The sequence below is a fragment of the Bombus vancouverensis genome, chromosome 3 (assembly GCF_051014615.1).
Source record: "Bombus vancouverensis nearcticus chromosome 3, iyBomVanc1_principal, whole genome shotgun sequence".
Classification (NCBI taxonomy): domain Eukaryota; kingdom Metazoa; phylum Arthropoda; class Insecta; order Hymenoptera; family Apidae; genus Bombus; species Bombus vancouverensis.
This window is the reverse complement of record NC_134913.1, coordinates 20,260,022-20,284,222: the sequence shown is the minus strand read 5'-3', so window position 1 is coordinate 20,284,222 and position 24,201 is coordinate 20,260,022. Positions and strand designations below refer to the sequence as shown.

Below are 24,201 nucleotides of genomic sequence, written 5' to 3'. Positions count from 1 at the left end.
TCCGTACGTTGGAACGTTGCTTCACGATTCGTATTCGCTTTTAGCTTCCGAAAGGAACCAAGCGAACGAAGAACTGAGAGACACGATCAGAAGCATTTGGCCTCTGCAGGCAAAAAAGATGTTGGACCTTTTGATACCTAGGAACGAAGGTGAGAATTTTATGGAACTTGGAACGGTATCGCTGTTCGAGACACTCTACAAACAAGCGTCTTAATTTTTTCGATTTTAGAATTAGGCAAAGATAAGATGACCGTTGGTAAGATATACGTCTGCCTTCTGATACTCGAAAGTTGGAGGACGACCAGGTTTGGTCAGATAGAATCAACCGGACAGGTGAGTTTATCGTTGGTTACGGTTCGAGTGTAACTCGTACGAAAATGAAAGTCCCTAGCGATATTTCCCTGTTCAAACAACGAACCTCTGTGTTGCACTTCCACGTGGTTTGTTCGTCGCCTTGCTGATCCTCGTTAGATCGTCGATTTGCACTGTTTCCCAATGAAAGTGGTTAACTTGGTTAGAACGAAGCGAGTCGACCAGGCGAACCTCGTAGGAATGCAGTCGAGGATTGAGTTCGAATGGATGTTTGTCGTTCGCTTCTTCGTGGTAGGATTTCACATGGACGGTGTGAAAATCACGTTTCGAATAGACGATTTCCAAGATTCCAAGTAGCTTCTTGATTGCCCACGAAAGCTTAGCATCGCAGAGACTCGAAAATTCCCCGAAACGAACGGATAAGACGAACGGAACTACCTCGAGGACGATTTTCATCGGAAATATCAAGATGCCTTTGGAAATACGGACGCGATTCTAAGCTTTCTTCCCGTTTCCCAACATTCTCACGCTATATTAATGTGTGCTCAGTAGTGCTGAGAATTTCTCGAACATTCTAACGAGTAAAGAATATTCGAAATTTGTTTGCTGAACTCTTTATCCCAGCGTAGCCGTGCTGCGACGAATAAAACGAACGAGATGTCGATAAACGGAAGTGTGGTTGTTCGGATAGCTTCGAACGGTCTCGCTGGGATAACGAATCGGCATGATTTATCGTTAGTCGAATATTACGAACAAGGAAGACGTTCAATCTCTGTCTGTTAAGTTGAATTAGCCGAGTCGATATGTGTAGAAGCAGTTCGATGTGTCACCCTTCCTGAACGTCACGATTCAAATTTCATGCAAATGACTAAACGTAGATTATCTAGAGTCGATACGTCGATCGCTGCTACGCGTTAATTATCGGGAAGATCGATAAATTCGACGGCCGTAACGATACGACGACGATCCGAAATTTATTTCGGTCGATGTTACGTAGCGTACGGCGTATCGACGCAAATACGGATTACACATAGAAAATTAGGACGATATAAGTCTTGAATGAGTTACGATTAGAATATTAGAAAAGAATCTGTGTGTTGAATTTATACGTGTTTCCATTGAAAAGTCATAGAAAGAGAGTACGACAACGAGGTTTGAACCTTCGAATTATCGATAAATAGAATTACGTTGTTGTTCTTATTGTTATCGTTACTATTATCTTTATTATTATTACTGTTATGGTTATGATTATGATTATGATTATCGTTATTATTGCGACATTAGCGTAGGAGTAATTTATGAAAACTGGATATTAATCACAGATACTGTATTATGTTTATGTAGTTATTATATACCCAGACAAGAGGATGTTCACGCAGCTATCAATCATCTCTTTGTGTCTTTTCTCTTTGTTTTCCAGAACGATAACGATCTTATCGATAACGATAATGCCGGGCAAAGTCCTGCAGCCCAGGCGGTAGTACTTACTTTTTCTCTTACTTATCTTATCATCTTAATACGGTCTTTCCGTTTTATTTTTTCTTTGTACAGAGTTACATTACGTTTCACCAATACGATCGTTCACGTGTTTCGTCGTTCGCTGCAAGGTGGATCGTCGAAACGTTTTAACGAAAATTTCAAACAGATACGTTTTAATCGACAGTGCATACAGAAGCGAAGTAACGGCGAAAACTTTGCAGCGAATGATCTACCTTTCTTGTACATAATAACATTAATGATACGTTCCTTTTATATTTCAATCGCTATCTCCTGCAGAGACACAGTAGCCTATCGTGTACCGTATCCTTTGTACATATTACAAAGTATACTCGATCGATCGATTTCGATCCTTGATAAAAGTATAATTCTTCTTTTTCTTCTTTTCGTTTTTCTTTTTCCTTCGTTTACGAATCGGCGGTTGTATCTCTGCCCTTTTTCTTAATCTTGTACGTTTCTTTCTATGTATCGACACAGATCCACGATACAGACGCGTGCACACACTATGACATCTATCACACATGTACATTTTCGTTAGAGTTACTTTCCTCTCACATCGTAGACCTTTGTTCTTTCCTTAACTGTTCAACTGTCACTGAATCACAGATCGATAGAGGATAACGCAACGGCAATTGATGCGAACACCGTATAATCGCCGCCGCGCACGTTATCGGCAATTCGAACTTTGCGAAAAGAAAAAGCAGAAAAATGAAAAGGATGAAATCAACGGCAGTTGCGTTCTATATAGAATCACAATCACACGAGCGAACTTTTCTTCTTTCTTAGGCACTTAATATATTAGTGGAAGTAATTGCTAGAGCATCTGTCGAGTTTACACTATATAGAACTTTTAGATATTTTAGTCTTTCCTTTTAAACGAATTTCCTTTCTTTAATGGCACGTTTCCTCTTCAAACAATAAGCAACTAGTCTAGGATAATATTTGAATCTAGTTAAATTCGTTCGATTCTATGCATCGTCAACCTCTGATCGACGTTTCGTCTCTGCCTCTTCTTTCCGCTTTCGACGAAAGAAGGTTTTTACTTTTAACGAAAAACCGTACTACGAAAGGTACTCGCGACGATGCATAGAATTGCGACGTTTTGAGTTTTCTAGTGGTGGTGTCGATGTCACGTGGGCGATCGTTCGCACGTTGTTCCCACGTGAATCGGCTCTTTGCCCCGAGAACACGATATAGCTGTGTGTAAGTAAATCACCTAGTACGTGGAACCTCCTATAGAAAAATACCGGAGACACTGGATCCTCGAACATAGCTCGCCTTTTGCCTCGAGTATCATTCCATTAATTAGGTCGCAATTAGTGATCACCAATTTCCGATTTCATCTCTTAGAGCGATAGTTCTCCAAGCCCAAACGTATTTGATAGTTGGTGTCCGACATAGTCGATCTTAGATCAAGCATTAAAAGTTGTTTCTTTTGGAATTTTTTCGAAACGATGTATATCCTTGTTACGAAACTTTGCTACAGCTCTGATTGTACCTTTTCTTCTTACTTCTTTTCCTTTCTATTCTCTCGTTATCGCCGCCCCCTACAGCAGCTCTTAGACAAAATATCGAGGAATTCACTCTCGATTCGAACCAGATTCTCCGGGACCGTGTTCTGGAGAGAACGAACGATCGAATCGAGGTGCGTTCGTCGAGTTAGATTTTCTCGTTATATGTATCGAACTGTATATTATTTTCTTTCTTATCTACCTGTTACTCTCTCTAACGACGTAGCGTAGTGATTACTCTTAGAGAATCTACAATTTCCTTAGACTCGTTGCCTTGCTGATTCTCTTCCGATGGCTTACCTTCTCACACGGTTTTACAACAAGGACACACGATTCAGCATCCCGTTACTCGGTTACACGCATACAACACGACTACGACTACCATATACTCTTTTTTAACTAGCTAGATTTCAAGTTTTTCTACGGAAGATTCGGTGACGGCCTGTTTTTTTTTTTTTTTTTTTTGTTTCTCTCGAAACGAACGATGCTGTGAACAACCAAATGTTTCTTTTTCGCGATGCAACCACGATCGTTCGCCGGACCACGTAAGAACGTATCGTACGAGGTACGATGGTTCGAAGTACGGCGAATATTCGCGTTGCTTCTCGATCATCGAGGGGAAAAGGGCCTCCGCGAGGATGCGCTTTTCGTCGTATTTAAAGTATCTAAATATTTGTAGACCAAGTATTTGAGCAGTTAAAAATTCTGTCCTATCGTATTCGGAGTATTTGAACGAAGATAATCGACGGTAGATGAAACCTAGCCAAATATGGCGTACGTAGGCATGTTGGTAATTCGAGTGAAATGTACACCCGCGTCCAGTTTATGTGTACGTATACGATAAACGAATAGAGTTAGTCTAGTACCCCCAAAGTAGTTCTGTTCGCTATGGTTGGCTTGTGTACTGTGTTTGTCCACGACCTGTTCGCATATGTATGTATCGATATGTCGAAGAAAATATTCGCCAATCGTGCATCTTCCTCTGCGACCAATTTACAAATTGATTTGCTCGAAGAATTACAGGGGACTAGGGAATATTGCGCGCGTCCATCCAATATCGAGGAATATGAACGATTCGCTTATTACGTTGCATGCCTACTAACGTTTGCATTTCTACAGTACCGTAACCGTGACGAGTAATTAAATGTCTTCGTTTGCATATAGTTCCTTACGCTCACTTGTAAACACTCGACAAGTAAATAAGAAAAATAATTGATATACGTACGTAAGAATCTAGCTTTTGAGAAACATATACAGGCTTTGCCAGAGTGATCCACCGTCACAGATTACAGTTACCACTTTTACTACAATTTCTTTCGATGCTCGACATTTTTTGCAATTCTCTGCACACGCATCTCAAAAAGCAAATAGAAAAAAAGTAAACGAAAAAAAAAAAAAAAAAACAGAAACGTGTACTTTCTTGCCGTTGGAGGAAAAAATCTTTTTCTTAGCGACACTCTCAAGTGCACCATGTCACGTAATACTCTTTCTAGCATGGCCTCTGTTTTTTGGCGAAAATTTCTCTACTGCCGTTTCGTTGCTACAACTCGTGCTCTATCTTAATCGTTCTTTTTTTCCTTCTAACTCGAAAGCACGCAACAGAGAGATAAAACAAATAAAAAAAAAAAAAAAAAGAAAAGAGGTAAAGCGAGGAGAACGAAAGAAAGCCTGTATGTGCCTGTACATACTGTACGATATTACGAGTTGGTTCGAAGATCGAAACGTCTGTAAACGACGATCGATAAAACGACAAAGTAAAAATATAAAAACACATACATAAAAGAAATATCGATCAACTCTGATAGTCGGTGTGGTTTCGCACGTTCGACTTTAGCAATCGGCCTTATTCAACTGCATACTGGACGTGACGGCGGTAAATCATACCGGAAATAATCACGCAGCCGGAAGTAGGGCGAACAGCCTCGAACACGTGGTACGGCCGACGCCGGAAACGAAGCTCGATCAACGCAAGGAGCACATGGAGGAAGACGACGAGCACAGTAGACGTCAACGTAGCATCAGGTACTTGGTCTCCGTTTTAATCCGAATCGGGTATCGACTTCGTTTTGCGACAGACCGTATTTCTCCATTGAACGCTGCATAAGAACGAGAACTCGTGACAACTTAAAATGCCAGTACAGAGAAACTACGGATACGTTGGAAATAATAAGGGGGAAATTCGATTTGTGTCGAAACGAAGAACGAAACGGAAAGGAGTATTTGTAATCGCGACGACGATTTTCTTGTTCTCTTTCGGTTTGATTTCAGAAATAAAAAGGTGAACTGGAAGATGTCCCACCAGTACGATATACTAGGCAGCAGCGGAGAGAGTAGCCAGGGAGGGGGTGGGTCTGGGGTTGTACCCGTAGTTATTGACGAGGATCGCGCCCCCGAGCTAGAGCCATTGCTGGCTGAGGTGCCCTCCCAGCAGGATCAAAACTACTACTACCACCATCACCATCACGACCAATACTACGATACCGACAATGATCTATACTATGACCATCACCACCACCACCACCACCATCACCATCACCATCATCATCATGCTCACCGACCACCCTCGTACTATCAACACCAGAATACCTACGCACCTCGCTCCTCGATCCGTTATCACAAGGTCTCTCGGCTCGATTCAATTAAAATCCTCCTCGATTTCGAATGAATCTCGATTCCCACGAAATCCGCCTCGATCGGTTGCGATACAGAACGAATCGACTTAGCTCGTTGGGTTTATCACGCTCGCGAGCTAAGGGATTTCCACTTGCTGTGCGCTTGGTTCTACTTCGCCTCGGGACACGTGTCTAGATCGCGGTAGATCGAGGATACTTCGCTTCGATCGGGATGTACAGATATTTTCACGTCGTTGCGATTTCTAGATCGAACCGACCGATTGTACATAGATCTCGGTGTGTGACGTTACGCTTTATTAGACTTAGATCGATTATCGTTAGAGCGGGATATATCGTTTGTTTCGTGGAATTAGTTTGAACGATGTGGTAGTAAGCCGCGAGTGATCTCTTATTTACCGAAGATTAGACGAAGAAGCAGCTCCCTTAGTCTAGTTCGTGAATAACCAAAGAAATTCCTTATAGACGGACTCGAGGACACCCTTAGATCGGGATTAGATTTTAGACGACTAGATCGTATTGTAGTAGATAGACTGGCGTTCGCGAGGTTAGCGAAAACGTTGTTCGATTCGCGCACGGTTGTCCGAAACACGGCTGAGAAAGCACATGCCAGGCTATGTGACTCGGCAAAGATCAAGATCGATTTACGAATCGATGTTGAACGGCCTTCGCCTCGGCACACGCGCAAATACGAGGAACAAACAAGAAGCGAAATTCTTTAGCGAAAGTTCAACGCGAATGTTTAGAGAAACCCCACCCTTATCCCTAGCTGCTTTCAGCCTTGAGATTACACTCGAGAGTAACGAAGCACTCGTGTATTCGTCGACGATTGCCTCGTTCTCCGTGTGTCTCGTTGTTCGTTATAATTCCATGTATATCCGTGCGCCGGTAAGTAAGAAGCATCCGTGAGACGAGCGACGGCTCGTCGCAACGGTAGTGCAAACACGACTAACTGGTTTCTCTTCTTCTCTCACCTAAACCGCTCCGAACGAAACTAAATCAGCAAAGCATGTGCATGCCCGAAACTTTTATCTCGCATGCTTCTACACGCGCGTACATGTGCCTGTATATCGACTTCTCTGCTCCTCCTCGCTGACTGTTCTTCTCATGTTCGAAATCGTCGAGACAGTTTCTCGAGACAAAACCAGACAAACGAGAAGAAGACGAATCTCGGCGCGAATTTCCATCCGGTATCTTGATCGATGCGCGTCGCGTGTACACGCGCGGAGAATGGCTCGCAGACACTTTCGATTTACGCTCGTTGCTCTTTGCGTTGCTCTTTGGGAAACTCGCGCGGAGATTCGCGTTCCGGAGGCAAAAGGCGTCTCGATTCGGAAAAAGACGTTTTGTTCGAGTCGCGAATCGTTAGTAACGAAGGCAAAGAATCGGCGGCACCCCGACTCTCCTTAAACTCCTGATTTATTCCGTTTCTCGGGGCGGTCCTCTAATCGACGAGTCTGTTCGTTTAGATGGAGCTTCAGGACGTTGTAGTTAGCGACTCGCGTGCCGGTAGTCTCGAGAGTCTTACCCACGCCGGCAAAAGACTTCATCCACCCGTGCAACCTGTTAGACATCCATCGCGTTCACCCAGTTTAAGGTAATAACAAGACGCAAGTAACTATGAGATTAATGGAAAGCATGGAATTCGTGTAAAATACGAACAGGTGTCCTGACGCTTATCGTCGACAGGAGGACGATACGCACGATGATGCGAATATGAAATTAATTCGTCGTTTTTTCAGGAGACACTCGCCAGGTCGACCTGGATACGATCATCATGGTCATTATTACCACGAAGGACCAGGGTTTAGCGACACGGTTAGCAACGTCGTCGAGATTCAGAGACACACGCATCATCCCCATCCGACACAGTACAATCATCGGCACAGGATCCGAGGTACAAGACAGCAATGATAATTTCGTCGAAGAAAACACGGTGCAACGATAAGTCCTTTTTACGAAATCCAACCTACGAATCTCTTTTGCGAACGTTTCTCGTACACGGATCGTATTTCAAAACGATCGTAAAAGTCTCGAACGAACTCGCTCCGGTCTCTGTTCGATGCTGGCACCGTGGAACGGACGAGAGATTCGTAGTTACGATTTAGAAAAAATATGAATGTCGCTATAAATGGTTTACTCGCAAGAGGCAGAAGCTCTGTGTCACTCGATGTAATATGTTTCTTCGTTTTGTTCTGTTATGCGCCTACAAAGACTATTACGACCACTGCGACTATTACGACGATGGTAATTTCTTTCGCAACTCCGTTTCATTCCCTGTTCCAAAGCAATCTCATTATTATTATTATTATTATTATCATCATTATCATTATCATCATCATCGTCATTATTATTATCATTGTTCTTATTATTACCATTATTACTATTGTTATTATTACCCTTATTATTAATATTATTATCATTATCGATATATCATCAGCATCGTTATCTTCATCGTCGTCGTCGTTGTTACCGTTATATCATCATCGTCATTATCATCGTTACTTTCATCGATTATCGTTTGGCTTTCACGGTTGTACATTTTCCAGCCACATCGTTCACCGATACAACAAACAGATACAGATTAGTACGCAATCGACACAGTATCGCACAAAACAGACACTCGAATACGAACGATCATACTTTTCCTCGTTGTTGCTGTTCCAAAATCTCCTTTACGATCGGATACGTCGAGAACGTTTCGAAAATTCGAAACGCAAAAATTCGAAAGAAATCGGTTCTTCTCGACCGTTCTTCGTCGACTACTATCTAACACGTCATTCTGTCTTTCTTGTATTCGTTGATTACTTACTCGCGATTCCTTCTGATTCGTTCGAGACACCGCACTGCACGAAATGGATAACACAGGCTTTCGATATCGAGCACTCTTGCACACTGACGACACATGCACTCTGTCCCTCCCATCTAGAAACATCGTTGATTAGACGCTCGTTGGTTGTTTGTACTTAGCTATATAGTATAACTGCACGCACCGCGGTCCCTAGAATCCTTGGTGGAGCTAGAGAGTTGAGCATGCGGCATGTTGTCCGATGTGGCACTCTGTTAACGAACAGCTAGACCGACTCCGACTCTAGTCGAACTCCACCGTTGCTATAAAACGACTCCATATCTATAGTATCGATGCCGGTATCCTCCTAGACGCGCGAACAACGTTCGTTCCCTCGGCTACGACCATGTTCCCTCCGATAGTCCTCGAACAATCCCGTTTCGTCGAATGATCTCCTAGGGCAGGTAGAAGATAGCGATCGCGTAGAGAGACTGGGAACGCAAACGCTAACGACTATATTCGTCAGGTCCGTGGAGCGCTTCGACCAGTCCAGCGAGGACGCCGAGTCCCATTCACCACATCGATCGAGGCCGGCATTACGGGACGACAAGCTTGGAACAACGATCGAGAAGCCCGAGTCCGATCGGTGGTCGCCAACCTGCTCATTCCCACCAGCACTATCATCGGCATCATCCCCATCAGCACAGTTATCCGGTGTTAGTAACCAGACGGGGACAGGGTCGTCTACTGCCTCCAACGCCCAACAAACCTTCGACTCTGCAACTGAAACCGGCGAACATCAATTTCCCCAAGTTGAACGCTTCGCCGACTCACGGCTCGCACATGCACGTGACGCTCCCGGCTGGCATGCAACATCCGCCACCAGGACAACATTTGCCACCGATGCAACCAAGCCACTGTCCGTTGAGCTTCGAGCAGGCGGTGGCAATGGGCCGCGGCGGCCGTCTCTTGCCCAGTCCTGTACCAAACGGGTACAAGCCTCAGCCGCAGGCTAAGCAAAGGACACCCAGGTGAGCGTTCCTTCGATTTTCTTCGAGTCGTTCGATATAAGCTAGACGTTGTACGAAACATCGAGTCGCGTTATCGCGCGATAGCTGTTCCCAGCGGCCCAATTCACGAATTCCATGCATCGATTCCATGAATCGAGTCGTGGAATAAAATATTTAAAGCAAAATGCAGCCATCGAGCGTAGAATTAAAGAAGGAAATAAAACGTGAATTTTCGATAGCCAAACTGGGGACACGATCGCGTTAAGACACCGCGATATGGAAGATCGCGTCGAGGACAAAAGATCGCAAGTTAACTATCGTCGGATCGTTACAGATCGAGACACTCTGACAGCGACGAAGACGACTGGTGCTAGCCAAAGTGGGACCCTGGACGGTGGTCCGGTGACGTGGACGCCCCCAGGCGTCTTAGGGTTTGCGCGTGAATCTTCCACGTCGGGAGGCGCATCGATTTAACCGCGAACGCGGAAGCGATGAAGATCGATCGATCAGCTTCGAGCTTGGCAACTACGTCAGAGTTAATGTCCGTTCGTCGAGTCGGACGAGGCAGGTGTACGAAACGAAGGTGAAGGAAGCGGAGGTGAAGGAAACGAAGCTACGTGTTACAGCAACGTCGCTAACCAGTACGACCGAGCAGAAGAGACGGTACACCTTGAAATACGATGATCAGCTGGTTCGAAGGAAGACTCGACCGAACGGATCGAATCGTGTTTCTCGAACGGTGCGGAAACAGGACAGGCGAAGGATTTCAAAGGAAATGAAGCGACCGAAACGAAAGCAACATCGGATGATCGTTACAGGGATAACAAAGCAACGTACGTATAACACTAAAACGAGCAGTCGTCACGGTGGCCACCATCGAACAGTCTATGTGCCACGAATACGATGATCGTCGGTTTAACGCGCAAAACGATCAAAACTAAACGAAAAATACAGAAAGAGAAAAAGGGAAAAAATATTCGCAATCTCCGCCTGTCGTGCAGTATTCTTAGGAAGAAGTTGAAGCGTCGTCGGAGTTACCATTCGTGGGAACTTTCTGAACTTTTCTTTCGTCTCGAACTCCGAGGCTTCCTTCGCTGTGCTCTTTAATCGACGGACCGAGCCGAGGAGGATCCACTTTTTATACGATGAATTATACGACGAGGGAAGCGCTCTTGTACGATTGAGCGCGTTCGCTTCGGATCCCTCTCCGCGCGAATCTACCAAATTCTTCACGGCTGTATCGAACAGTCGCGCCCTACGCGACGCCCTCTCACCGACTCGGATACAGCGAGTTTCCACGTGTCTCCCCACGTTTGGAGGAACTGGTCGGCGATGCGAAGGCGCCTTCGCCAACGAAACATCTCCTCTTCTTGATTTTTCTATAAGCTGCGCCCAACTCGAGCGACTTGTCAGGGAGGTTCTCGATGCGAACCAACAGGCGGAATCGATCAACGGGAACGAATTTCGTCTGACGAGTAAAGCGTTTTCGTACGTGCAAAAATATTAAACGAGATATAATCGTATAGGCGTAGAAAAAAGGCACCGTTCGATACGTTCGATGCGATATAGACCACGAGGCACAAGTTCTTCTTCGCGAGTCACTGTTAGCGCGCAGTTGGTTCGATTTCGCTCGGAATATCTCTCGTCGCAGTAGCGTTCGATTTACCGAACGAGTAGGCAAACATCTCGATCGAACCTATCGAAATTTCTTACAGGTCCGTTCTATCGTTGATCAAGCCGCGGGCAAGAAAGAAAGAAGCGTATCGGAAAAGCGGATGAGAAATGCAACAAGAACCGTGGCTACGAACATCCGATATCTCGTACGTTTGCAAATTGGTAGCCGCGGTTCTTGCGCCGGTGCAACGTTCTCTCTTTAGTTTACTTTCGCGAAGATTTACGACCAGCCGACAACGTTGCGCAAAAAACGAAGCACGATCACCCTATAAAAATGTATCGAACACGAGGAAAAAAAAAAGATACCGTTGCTAAAATTATGCAAATAATCGGTTGCTGATAGAGGGGTAGAGCTATTAAAAAAAAAGTAAAAAAAAAAGGAGGTACTCGAAGATATACATGCTAAACGATACATCGAACTAAATACGTAGGAATTTTTACTAAATCGTCAAGATCGTTTCGATTCTCTTCCATCGTAAGAAGCATTCGTGGCTCGCGACTGCTGGCTGCTTTGTCGCGATCGCGACCACCGATCCTCCGTTAAAACGCTTAAACGAAAGAACACGCGGTGCGTACTGCGTTGAACGCATAAACGAACGAACGAACGAACGAACGAACGAACGAAGGACCGGCGAACGAGACTTTGCTCGCGAGAAGAAAACAAAAAGAAACGAACAACGTCGAAATGAACGATCGCGGTGTCGTTGTTCCGTATTCTCGTAGCTCGTGCCAATAAGAAGTCGACGGAAAGGAAAGGGAAAAATGGACCATTTATCACGATCAATCGTTGAAAGGAGAAACCAAGAAAGAAAATGAAAAAAATCTAGCGAAATAACGGAGCGGCGGAGAGCGCCATGTTCGCCTTCTTCTCGAAAAGGAACAAGTGCAGAGGCGACTTACAACTCACGAGCATATGTAAATTATCGCATACTTTTAACTTTAAAAACGTTTACCATCGCTGCTACTACCGTTACTGTCGCCATCTACGAGAAAAGAAACTATTCCACTACTATTATTACCGCGACTACTATAACTACGACTACTGCTGTAACTTACTAATACTATCACTATTATCGCTATTACTATTACTATTACAATTTATTACCGCCGTCGATAATACCGCTACTATTACTATTTACCACTGCAATTACTATTACCAGTGTTATTAAATACCATTACCACCACCAAACACCGCCGCCTCTACTGTCGCTGCTGCTGCTGCTGCTGCTTCACTACTTACTATCACTACTACTACCACTACTACTACTACTAATATTACTACTACTGCTACTACTAATACTACTATACTATACTACTATTACTATTACTACTACCACTACCACTACCGCTACCACTACTACCACTACTACCGCTGCTGCTGCTGCTGCCGCTGTTGCTACTACTGCTACTACTACTACTACTACTACTACTACTACTACTACTACTACTACTGCTATTACTATCACTACTACTACTGCTACTACTACTACTACTACTACTACTATCACTACTACTAACACTACTACTATTACTACTATTACTACCACCACCACTACCACTACAACCACTACTACTACTACTACTACCACTACTACTACCACTACTACTACTACTACCACCACCACCACCACCACCATCACCACCACTACTACTACTACTACTATTACTATTACTATTACTACTACTACTACTACTATTACTACTACAACTACCACTACTACTGTTACTGCTACTACTACTACTACTACTACTACTACTACTACTACTACTACTACTACTACTACTACCACTACCACTACTACTACTACTACTACTACTACTACTACTACTACTACTACTACTACTACTACTACTACTACTACTACTACTACTACTACTACCACCACCACCACTACTGCTGTTATTACAAGTACCACTACTACTGTTATTACTATCGCTGCTATTACTACTAACTACATTATGACTATGGTTACTATTACTGATAGCATTATTATTACTACTTTTACCAACGTTACGAATACTGAAACGTTTTATTAAATCAAATGCATTGTTAGTACCGTTATGACTACCATTAAAACTGTATAGTTTATCGTAATCGTCGTTCTTCGGTGCAAGGTGGAGAAGATACATCGATCGATCGATTAACCGTCAGTCATACGTACTCGACGTACAAATGCATTAGAAGAAAAAAAGCGAGAAAAAAAAGAATAATTGAAACGAACGAACAAACGTCATTTCGAATTCCATAATGCGCTTAAACGAAGGAATAAGGCAAAACAATAGTGGCCGGAAAAAGCATGTACACATGTATACATAACATATACACGTATGCGCATATGTTACATATAAGAGGGACGATCGCTAAATTAAAGTGCGCGGATAGTCGGAGTTATGTAATTATAGAAACAAGAGAATTTCAAGCGGAATGGAAGAAGCTGAAAAACACGTATAACATACTGCCAATCATACGGAGTGTTTTAAGCAGAAACACACGCGAGATACGTGAATGTATATAAAAATAACATGCGTCTTTTTTCACAGCACGTATACACACAGGCATCTATGCGTAGATAGATGTAAATAAGAAAAAAAAAATACGTCGGGGGTGGTGCGATGGAGCGTGAGAAAGGGAGAATGCGTGACTGTGAACGAAAGCAGGATGAATGGAGATAAAAGTCTCGTGAAGCAAAAGCAACCGGAAAAAAAAAGAAGAAAAAAGATGGTTCAAAAATCATATTTCAATGCCACTTCACGCTTGTCTGCGTAATCTGCGTGCGTGGATTTCGACTGAACATGTGCAACTATGTAATACTATCGTATAATTAATGTAAGTATCTAAGGATCGGGAAGAACGAGAGAGAAAAAGAGGCGGAGCGAAAGACGAGGAAAAGGAAAGACGATAGATACGTGGACAATACGCGAACGGTTCTCGTGGCTCGAGGTTCTCGGTGATCGAACATCTTCCTTTTCCATTGGATATAGCGTGTTTATCATTCTTTCTATATTTTTCTCCTTGGACTTTTTTATTGGCGGTTTTTACATCGGTCGAAAGAATCGAGAAGAACGATCGAACTGACGAGTTGAGATCGACATCGAAACGAAACAGGAGACACATTCGCGTTCGTGTTATAGATATTTAATTACGCTCTACAATGCCGAAGAAAGTGCCATTACGGTAAAAAGATAGGGAAGCGGGAAATAAAATAATATATACGAATTAAAGAAGGAAAAAAGCGTATAAAACTATGAAAAAAGCATCGAGAATCTCGCGAGGGTGAGTTTTATGATGTGCAGTCGAGCGTGCTGAGCGTGATTTTTTCCCTTAAGTGCTTTATAAACTCAATCGTATTTCGTATCGTCACGTTTAAACGTCGCTGTAAAGAGAATGCATAAATATAATAAAAAGGAAAAGAGAAGAAACGAACGAATGCGTGGGAATTTCGGATACTCGGGCATGCCAACGTTTACACTCCTCGAAACAAGGAACGAAATGGAAGATCGTTCTAACACTTCCGCTTTCGTTTTTCTTATCGAAGAAGATGTTTATCCCTCCTTTTCTTCTTCTTACTTTATTTATTGCGTCCAAAAATTGCGCTTTACTTTTCTTTATCCGCCACCATTGTCTTTATATTTATTCGCCTAATTATAAATATTAAATATTTCATTTTCGTTATACCTTACGGAAGCCTGTTTTTATTTTCTAATTTACACGTTATCGCAAGTTATCGAAGAAGCATTGAATTTCACGTTTGCATGCTTCACGGATACGAAAGTGTTAGAAAACGTATCCCAACACGCGCGAGTGAAGTAAAATGGAATATTATTAAAACTGTTTTTCTGTGATAAATCCAAAGAATCTAGCCAGATCGACGATGGCGTTGCGTCGATAAACAATGTTCTAGCTCCAAAATGTGTTTGTACCAATGTCGAGTAAGAAAGCGTGAGGAAGTGTAACGAACGAAAAGTAGAGTATCTGAGCGAATGAATGGAAGATTGCGAAAGAAAGGGAAGAAAGTGCTAAAAAGATCGACTGCCGAGGGTTGGACAGAGGGGGAGGGGGAGAGAGAGAGAGAGAGAGAGAGAGAGAGAGAAAGAGGGCGAAAGAGATGAAGAGAGAGAGAGAGAGAGAGAGAGAGAGAGAAGACGAAAAATAAGATCAACTTTCGCGTGCGCGTGAGCGATACAAGTCGAAATCTTCAAACTTACAAAACTCTTTAGCATCGTAAAGGCAAAGCATATGACCAAGCTCTTAACGATGACTTAGCGTAAACGACAAACAAGTAAATATAAATATAAATAAAATATGAATATAGGTATAAATTGAGATATAAATATACACTACACACACGCGCGCGCACATACGTACGTGTGTGTGTGGGGAGGGAGGGGGCGGGGGGTTAGTTGTAATTCAAGAGTGTACGTATAAATATACATAATAAGTATAAATATATACATACATACATACATACATATAAATAACTACGAAGCAAGCTAGGTTAATGAACGGTTAATAACGATAATAACATAGTAATAACGATAACGTTGATAATATTGATCACGATGCTTGAGAACGATACTTGTAACGATAAGTGACGCACGATTCGAACAACTTTCTCGATCCCTGTCTCGCAGTATACGAAGCAGTGTACGAAGCAGTGTACGAAACAGTGTACGAAGCGGTGTACGAAGCAGTGTACAAGAACAGCAGAACGCTGCGAGTTGAGATAACAAGTGGTCGGTAATGAAGCGAGAATAGTAGGCGCGAACAACGATGCTGATTAGCGTAGTGGAATGGAAGCAGAGATATTTGCGCGGAGAGGAAAGACGACGGAACGTGTTGAAAACAACGGGGATCTCGAAAATGGCATTTGAACGTTTTACGAAAGAACGATGGAACATTTAGATGGATTCGATACTGCTAACAAGTCCAAGTGGACGTTAAAATCGGTCAAATTATCAATTTTTCCAATTTATTGTATCTTTCTATTCGCATTTCGTGAAATTCAGCTACGCGTGGTTCAGTTTTACGAAACGGGTGTACACGAGGGTGTTAGCGAGCGTTACGTGTTGGGATTAATCGTAAAACGTTTGCCGTTTGCCAGCTATCTAGTCGTCAAAGTTAAACATCTATTCGTACTACAAACGCACGAATCCCTGTCGTCGATCCAAAGATCGAGTTCTATTCGAGGCATGGATTAGCACGAGCTTGTTCCGTCAATCGTTGAAAGCGGTGCTCGAGAATCGTGATTATCCGATAACGACGGATACAGCTATATTCGACGAGGCGCGTGTAAAATGGTCCGATCGTTATTGGATGAGCATGAAGGGAAGAAAAGTAGAGGAAAGCGGGAAAGCGAGTGCGAGTAAGAGAGGAGAAACGACGAATGCTAACGAACAAAAGGAGATAGAAGGAGATAGAAGGAGATAGAAGGAGATAGAAGGAGATAGAAGGAGATGGAAGGAGATAAAAGGAGATAGAAGGATAGAGATGGACACTGGTGAAAAGGGAAAGGCTAAAGACAGCCGTTGAATGGGCAGACGGGTATCGCGATGAGACACGCGAGGCCCGTGATCTCGTTCGGGCTGAATTTGTAATAAACGTGAGACACGTAAAGACACTTCTCGGCTCGTTCGTAGAAACCGCGTTAGCGATTAAAGAAACTATGCAGAGTAACGTGAACTCGCGATCGGATTGTGTATTTCCATCGGTTTCCAGGCAGCAGACACTTGGAAGCGTCATTTATTTGGTCGATCGTGAAAACTAGAGAATCTATATATGATTTCATTATTTGTGTTTATTTCTAATAACGCTAAGCGAATAAAGGATATAATAAACGACGATGATAGGAGGGCGTCGAACGAGATAACACGTAAATACTACGATTAAGAGTTTTTCTACTTATCTATGCATATTATGCATGTGTGTGTGGGTGTGTGTTGTATATACATATACATATGTATGTATATATACGCATATGTAGTGTTGTGTATGTACATATACATACATATACATATACATATGAACAATATACATGTATAAATATGTACACGTAAAAGATAACGCGTATATGCATTTTACATGTATATATTTATACGTAAGTACATGGATACGTATATATGTATAAATATATGCATACTAAGCGAGTACGAACGAATAATGAAAGCGTATATCGATACTAAATGCCCCGTTGATAATAAATAATCACGAGAAAGAAAAGATATAAAAGAAATAAAAGTTCGTCACTAGACCTCTCGGCTGTTGGACGAGCCGACGAGCTCCGTAGAGTTTCATACTTTTGCAAATAATCGAAATCCCGTCGATACACTATTACACACCGATCTCTCTATGTATAAAATAGACGTATAAATATATTTGAACGGTTTAAGAAGAGAACATTCGTGTCGATCCGAGTCTGAATCTTCGTCTGATCAGGCGCCTTTTGCAGCCCGCGCGGTTCGAACGAATCGGAGAGACCATTTAACGCGACGGATGTACGTGCATGTCGATGTATTTGTTCGGGTTTGACCAGTCGACGCATTTTCCAGCATCGGTTTCGCGCTGCGAGTCGAATCAGCGTGGCGCGGACCAACGTCCGCTCCGTCGAGTCGAGCGATCGACCCTTCCGATTTTTGACTCTTTGAGAAGCACAGGGATTGTTTTGCCAATGCCGTACTCGTAGCATATAGTAGGAAAGAAAATGACGAAAAAGAAAGCTGATCGTTTCTCGATTTAAACCTCGTTTCTTCGCTGTAGAATCGCTGCTAAGCATCTCGACACTCCGATTTCCTCTCAAAGGGTTAAACGATCGCGCGACCGTCGCGGTATCGCGTTTGTTCGTCGACGTTATTTCGCTGAAACTTTGTATCCAGATGTCGCTCGACTAGACGGTTTCGCGTCACGAGAATGCTAAAACATACTATGTACAGAAAAGAGCGTAAATGTATTTTCCAGAGAGAGAGAGAGAGAGAGAGAGAGAGAGAGAGAGCGAGAAAGCTTTGCGTAGCTCGCGTCGAGACAAAGGCTGGTATCCTTTCGGAATATCGAGGAGGAGGGTGAACGGTAGTAAAAGAAAGAGCGATAGGAAAGGGGAAAAATCGCGATAAATCATTAAATAGTAACAAGAGTTGCCTTAATATTACACGTTCACAAAACTAGGATACGCGAACGAACAAAAAAAAAAAGAAAAAAAAAGAAAAAACAAAACAAAACAGAGGAGCGGAGATTATAAGAGAAGAAATTCGAACAGTCGTATCTTCTGGTCGAACGTCACGACGAACACGCGACGGATACACGGCCGGTCGCGAGTGGCGTTTCCTTTCTTTCGACGACATACATACGTATTCCATCGATGATTTTCCATACGAATCTCGTCGCCAACACCTCTCAATTTTCGTCGATTTAACGATAGCGTAGCGTATTCCACCAACCTGTTCGTTAATCAACTGTAATTTTCTTCCGAATTGACGTTGATCCGTGTACGAGGCAACCGTTTCCGTGTAAACGTTTGGAAACGCGATCGCGACCGGTTCCAATATCGCTTGTAAAGAAAACTTACTGTACGCTGTTGTTCGCGAACGATGTACTTCACGGAAAACATCGAATTACGAAAATCGAAATACTATTTATTCCTCTTGCACGTTCGTTCGATCCACGCTTGTCCATCCATCGTTCGTCCGTTCTACGTCGCGAACCTTCATTCTTTATATTTCGCGTCAACGTCGCTGGCGAACAATAGCGTATCGACTCGGTGTTGAACGCACGTAAGAAATCAAAAAGAATGTGACAGTGAAAGAGAGAGAGAGGAGGGGGAGGGAGAGAGAGAGAGAGAGATAAAAATAGAGAGCAACATGGGAGGAAACTCGAACAAGAGAAAGAAGGAAGAACGAATCGAGAAGAAATTGATACGGAAAGCGAAGCGAACAATGGCTGGCTGTGTATAATGAGGCGTGCAATGAATCTCGAATGCGTCTATGAAAAAAAATGAGTGCATGAGAGTCGAGAGCGTACCTAGCGACGAAAACCTGGCAATGAATGACAGGCTACGTGACAGCCGGTGCCTGCTTCAACAAACGACAGAACGAACGAACGAACGAACGAAAGTGCGTGCGTGTGTGCCTGCGTGCAAGTGAAAGAGCAAGAATATACGCGAGATCGGAAAAATCTAGCGAGCTCGAGCGACAGAGTACGAAATCTGTAAACGTTTAATAGTCGCGTGTACCATTGTTATAAAAAAACAGACGTTATGTAAAAGAGGAGAGAAAATAAGTAAAAAAAAAAAAAAACCATTGAAAGCTTTAACTTTGACTAAACTAACTTTAAAAGGGTATATAGCGATATAACGCAGTAATTGTTGCTGCCAGTTGTGTGAATGGCGGACGATTGGCGGATGATTCTGCGCGAAATTATTACCGACGATCGATAAAAAAATACATTCGTATATGATAATATAAAAATATATATATATAAATACATGCATATATATGTATATATATGTATATGTATATGTATATATATGTATATATGTATAGTTTAATCTACCTCGATGTACTACATTCGTGTTTTGACGCACGTGCGCGCGCGCGCGCGGGCATCCAAATTCAATTCTTTCTTTGATATTCTTACAATCTCGCGGGTATATCTCGTTCGCGCAATGTCCTGCCAATCTCTGCGTTACTGTAAACTTACTGTATATTACTTATACATATATACATACACACATGTGCGCGCGCGCGCGTGTATGTATGTGTGTGTGCGTATATATATATGTATATGTACATATATATATATACATATATACATAGATGTATGCATATGTGAAAATGCAAAGGAACACTCGTTTTTCTCAGAGAATGCAGTCGAATGCAGATTGTACCTTTATACGTATTTCATTGTTCGCGCGCACCGTTCGCGTCGCGTCGAGAACACGGGCGACGATTAGCCAAAACGAAGAAGCCGTATCACCAATATTTGTCGATCGGGAACGAGTTCTTTTTTTCACGATCGAAACGACCCATTTTTATCGATGAAAAAATCGAGCCGACACGTATTTCTTAAGAAGCGCATTCACGACAACGTTCTCACCGTTCACGACTGACGAACAATTTATTCTCGTAGTTTAAAAGAAGCACGCATCAGTTTCGCGTGTTCGTCGTGACGCGAACATTCGTTTGTATCATTTCTCTTCTTTAAATGAAAAATAAGTATTCTATATGTGTGTGAACGTATCTGCCAGTGAGGAACTCTCGTATGTTAGAAAGAAACAAGAAAGAAAAACGAGGAAACGAAAGGATAAACTCGATTATTCTTTGAAATTGCGAAAACGACCGGTTCGGTGTCGAGCATGAATGTGTGAGTGAAAGTGCAAAGAAAGAAAGCGAGCGCAAGAGGAAGAATGAAAACGAAGACGTAAGCATGCATTATTACTTATGTATTATGCAGTAAACGAGGAAAAAGATACTTACCTTATACATATATATATATATATATATGTATACAAATATATATATATAAATATTATATATATATACATAGCTAGTTCAATTTGCAAATTAGTGTGTATCGTCGCTTTCAGATGTCATTATTTCTCAAAACTTAAACCCAACAACCAATTTCAAGTTCATTCTTTTTTTAAGGAAAAAACCAATAAAATAATGTGTTAAAATATTTCAAGATACTCGTGTTTTTCACTTAAGCTTAAGACATTACGAAGGCTAATTAAAACTTTCAAAGTTTTTCCACTTTTAACGGATACGCGATCTCTGCGTTTCCGATGTTTCGAAATTAGTGCAGGTACTTCAAAGAGGGCGCACTGAATTGTTTTTTTCGATCATCTTCTTGTATATTATCCGAGGCTCGACAGATGGCAGCACCAAAAGCCTCGTGAAGTTCTTTTATACGAAATATAAAGATAATCGCATAGAAACAACAAGATTCCTTCCGAACCCGCAGCTTTCGCTTAGTAAAAATGTTTATTTTTTATGAAAACTAAGTAGTATATACTTGTAACCTTCCAAATATAAATTTTTACTCCATTCGTATTTCATTCAATCCTAATCAATTCCCCCGTTAACAAATACTTTTCTCTGCAAAAGTTGACGTAAATAGTACCAACAAAAAAAAAAAAAAAAAAAAAAAAAACACGTTGATAATTCAAAGCGTTAAGGAACTAAAAGAATATGTAAAAGGTAATACTTTATGCGAGTAACGTGAAACAGTTGTACAAATCGAACCGATATTACTTTTGAGCGTTTTATTATGTTTACCATGATTTTAATCGATACAATGATTTCTGTGGTATACTGTTGTACATATCGAGACGTGATTTCAACTTGCTTTCCGTTTTTGAAACTTTTAAAGATATTTACTTATTTTCCGAATATATTTGAGAAAGCTGGCGAGAAAAGAAAAAGAAGGAATATCGGTTTCGAAAAAGCGCGACGTTTAAAATTTTCACATTACGAAATTTTAGTAACTTTATAAAATTGTAGATTCGCTATTGAAACGATCGAGATTTCTTCCCCTTTTATTAATTAGAAAACGAATCTCTTCGAAAACGCTTCGAAAGGAAAGCAAGTTGAAATTTCATCCGACAACGAGAAACATAAATGCAATAATAACCAGCGTCGGCGTGCGGTTCGGTAAATTTTACAGATGACCTTTTCTTTCTCTGGTTATCTTGAACGAAAGTTAGACGATTGAAGGAAGGGATCGAGCGGAGGGGGAGCGGGGAATATGAATATATAGTATCTTATATCGTGTATCCATAAATGTTAAACGTTATTTCTTATTCTTATTTTTTTTTTTTTTTACTTCGTCTTATCGATCTCGTACTCGTGACTCGTTTTCATTTCGTTTTATTAAATGTTAGGTAGAGCTTATTAAGGAACGCTTGAAGCCGGTCTCGCGGCGAACTTCAGGCGCTCTTTTGTCGTATACTAGCTGTGCCAAACGCACTTGTACTGGTCGCATGGTTGGTGAAAAAATTGGCTGAAGATTGACTTTTGAGACGAGGACATGAAATTTCCCTTTTTCTTACAACTGTCTTGTCTGTGAGTTCTTTGAGTGAACAAAGTAACGTAGTCTAAATTTTAATATATATAATTTTAACAAATAAATAAATAAGTAGCAAATTGACGAATCGCGTTAGGAGTAGAAAAGGATATAAATTAAAGGGGAATATTTCTCAATGTTCGATCTTCAGTCGATAGTTTCACCAGCGACATATTATTTAACAACAGAATTTAACCACCTAATCTTCTGCAGGATACTCGTAATTCTCATCTTCGCCTCATCTTCGTTTATACAATAAATGGATATCCTTTTTTCTTTTTTCCTACGTGCTAAGTAATAAATCGTCGGGCCGCAATTCATCACGACAATCAATAGTTAATAAATCCATAAAAATTATCTAGCTGTTGATCGACTTTCTTCTGTCTTCAAAAGGTACGTCCAACGCGTTTTGGGCATAATAATAAATTTCAATAATAATAATAATAATAATAAAAATAATCCATGAGCCTAATAATTAAATTGGAACGCGATCACCACAATACGAAGATCACAAATATCAATAATATTAGTAATGATAATAATAACGGCGATAGTAATAGTAACAGTAGCAGTAGAAGTAGTAGAAGTAGTAGTATTAGTAGTAGTAGTAGTAGTAGCAGTAGCAGTAGTAGTAGTAGTAGTAGCAGTAGTGGTAGTAGTAGCAGTAGTAGTAGTAGTAGTAGCAGTAGTGGTAGTAGTAGCAGTAGTAGTAGTAGTAGAAGTAGTAGAAGTAGTAGTAGTAGTAGTAGTTGTTGTTGTAGTAGTTGTAGTAGCTGTAGTACTAGTAGCAGTAGTAGTAGTTGTAGTAGTAGTTGTAGTAGTGGTGGTAGTAGCAGTAATAGTAGTAGCAGCAACAGTCGTAGTAGTAGTAGTAGTAATTAATAGCGGCAGTACTAGTGGTAGTGGTGTTAGTAGCAGCAGCTGCAACCGCAGCAGCAGCTGCAAACGGATGCGGCAGCAGGAGCAGTAACAGTAACGGCAGAAGCAGTAGAAGCAATAGTGGTATCAATAATAAGGAAAGTGGCAGTACCAGTAGCAGTCGTAGTAGGCATAATGGAAATAGTGGTATTAAGAACATAAGCAGCAGGAACAGTCGTAATAATAGCAATAGAAGGATTTGCAGGAACAGTCGTAGTAGTAGCAGCAGCAGGAACAGTCGTAGGAGTAGCACTCGTAGTAGTAATAGCAGCAGCAGCAGGAGCAGTCATAGGAGGAATAGTATTACTAATAGTAACCTCAGCGTTCGTAGCAGTAGTAACAGTTTTCATAGCAATAACAGTAGTAGTAGCAGTAATATGGTTGGTAGCAATAGTGGTGATAGTAGTACCAGCAGAATTAGCAGTACTAATAGCAGCACGAGCAGTCCTAATAATAGTAGATTCAGCAACAGGAATAGTCGCAGTAGTAGTAGTAGTAGTAGTAGTAATAGTAGCACCGTTCACAGCAGTAACAATAGTTTTGGCAGTAAGAACAGTATTAGTAGTAGTAGCACGGATGGTGATGGTGTTGGTGATAGTAGTATCAGGAGGATCAGTAGCGGTAATACTTCTAGTACTTGTAGTAGTAGTAATCATGGTAGTTGTAGTAGTAGTAGGGGTAGTAGTAGTAGCAGCAGTAGGGGTAGTAGTAGTAGTAGTAGTAGTAGTAGTAGTAGTAGTAGTAGTAGTAGTAGTAGTAGTAGTGGTAGGGGTAGTAGTGGTAGTAGTAGTAGTAGTAGTAGTAGTAGTAG

General features: G+C 41.8%; 2 protein-coding genes across 10 annotated transcripts in view; one reads left to right on the top strand and one right to left on the bottom strand.

Annotated features, from left to right (window-relative positions):
* Positions 1 to 11,801, top strand: part of cac (calcium voltage-gated channel subunit cacophony) — a 40,369-nt gene extending 28,568 nt beyond the window's left edge. For 3 of the 9 annotated variants that reach the window (XM_076617297.1, XM_033328258.2, XM_033328254.2), the window contains 8 exons: positions 45 to 149; positions 230 to 333; positions 1,733 to 1,789; positions 7,420 to 7,547; positions 7,693 to 7,847; positions 8,165 to 8,197; positions 9,265 to 9,769; positions 10,083 to 11,801. In XM_076617297.1, coding sequence (XP_076473412.1) covers positions 45 to 149; positions 230 to 333; positions 1,733 to 1,789; positions 7,420 to 7,547; positions 7,693 to 7,847; positions 8,165 to 8,197; positions 9,265 to 9,769; positions 10,083 to 10,122 — 1,127 coding nt within the window. In that variant the 3' untranslated portion in view covers positions 10,123 to 11,801. Of the gene's footprint in view, positions 1 to 44; positions 150 to 229; positions 334 to 1,732; positions 1,790 to 5,154; positions 5,343 to 5,588; positions 7,548 to 7,692; positions 7,887 to 8,164; positions 8,198 to 9,264; positions 9,770 to 10,082 lie in introns of those variants that run through there. The other 6 variants (XM_033328245.2, XM_076617299.1, XM_033328261.2 and 3 more) reach the window with 5 other exon arrangements.
* Positions 9,468 to 24,201, bottom strand: part of exd (PBX homeobox extradenticle) — a 56,376-nt gene continuing 41,642 nt past the window's right edge. Inside the window, exon 8 of the mRNA XM_076617301.1 lies at positions 9,468 to 9,521. Within this exon, the coding sequence (XP_076473416.1) occupies positions 9,483 to 9,521 (39 nt within the window). The 3' untranslated portion in view covers positions 9,468 to 9,482. The remainder of the gene's footprint in view (positions 9,522 to 24,201) is intronic.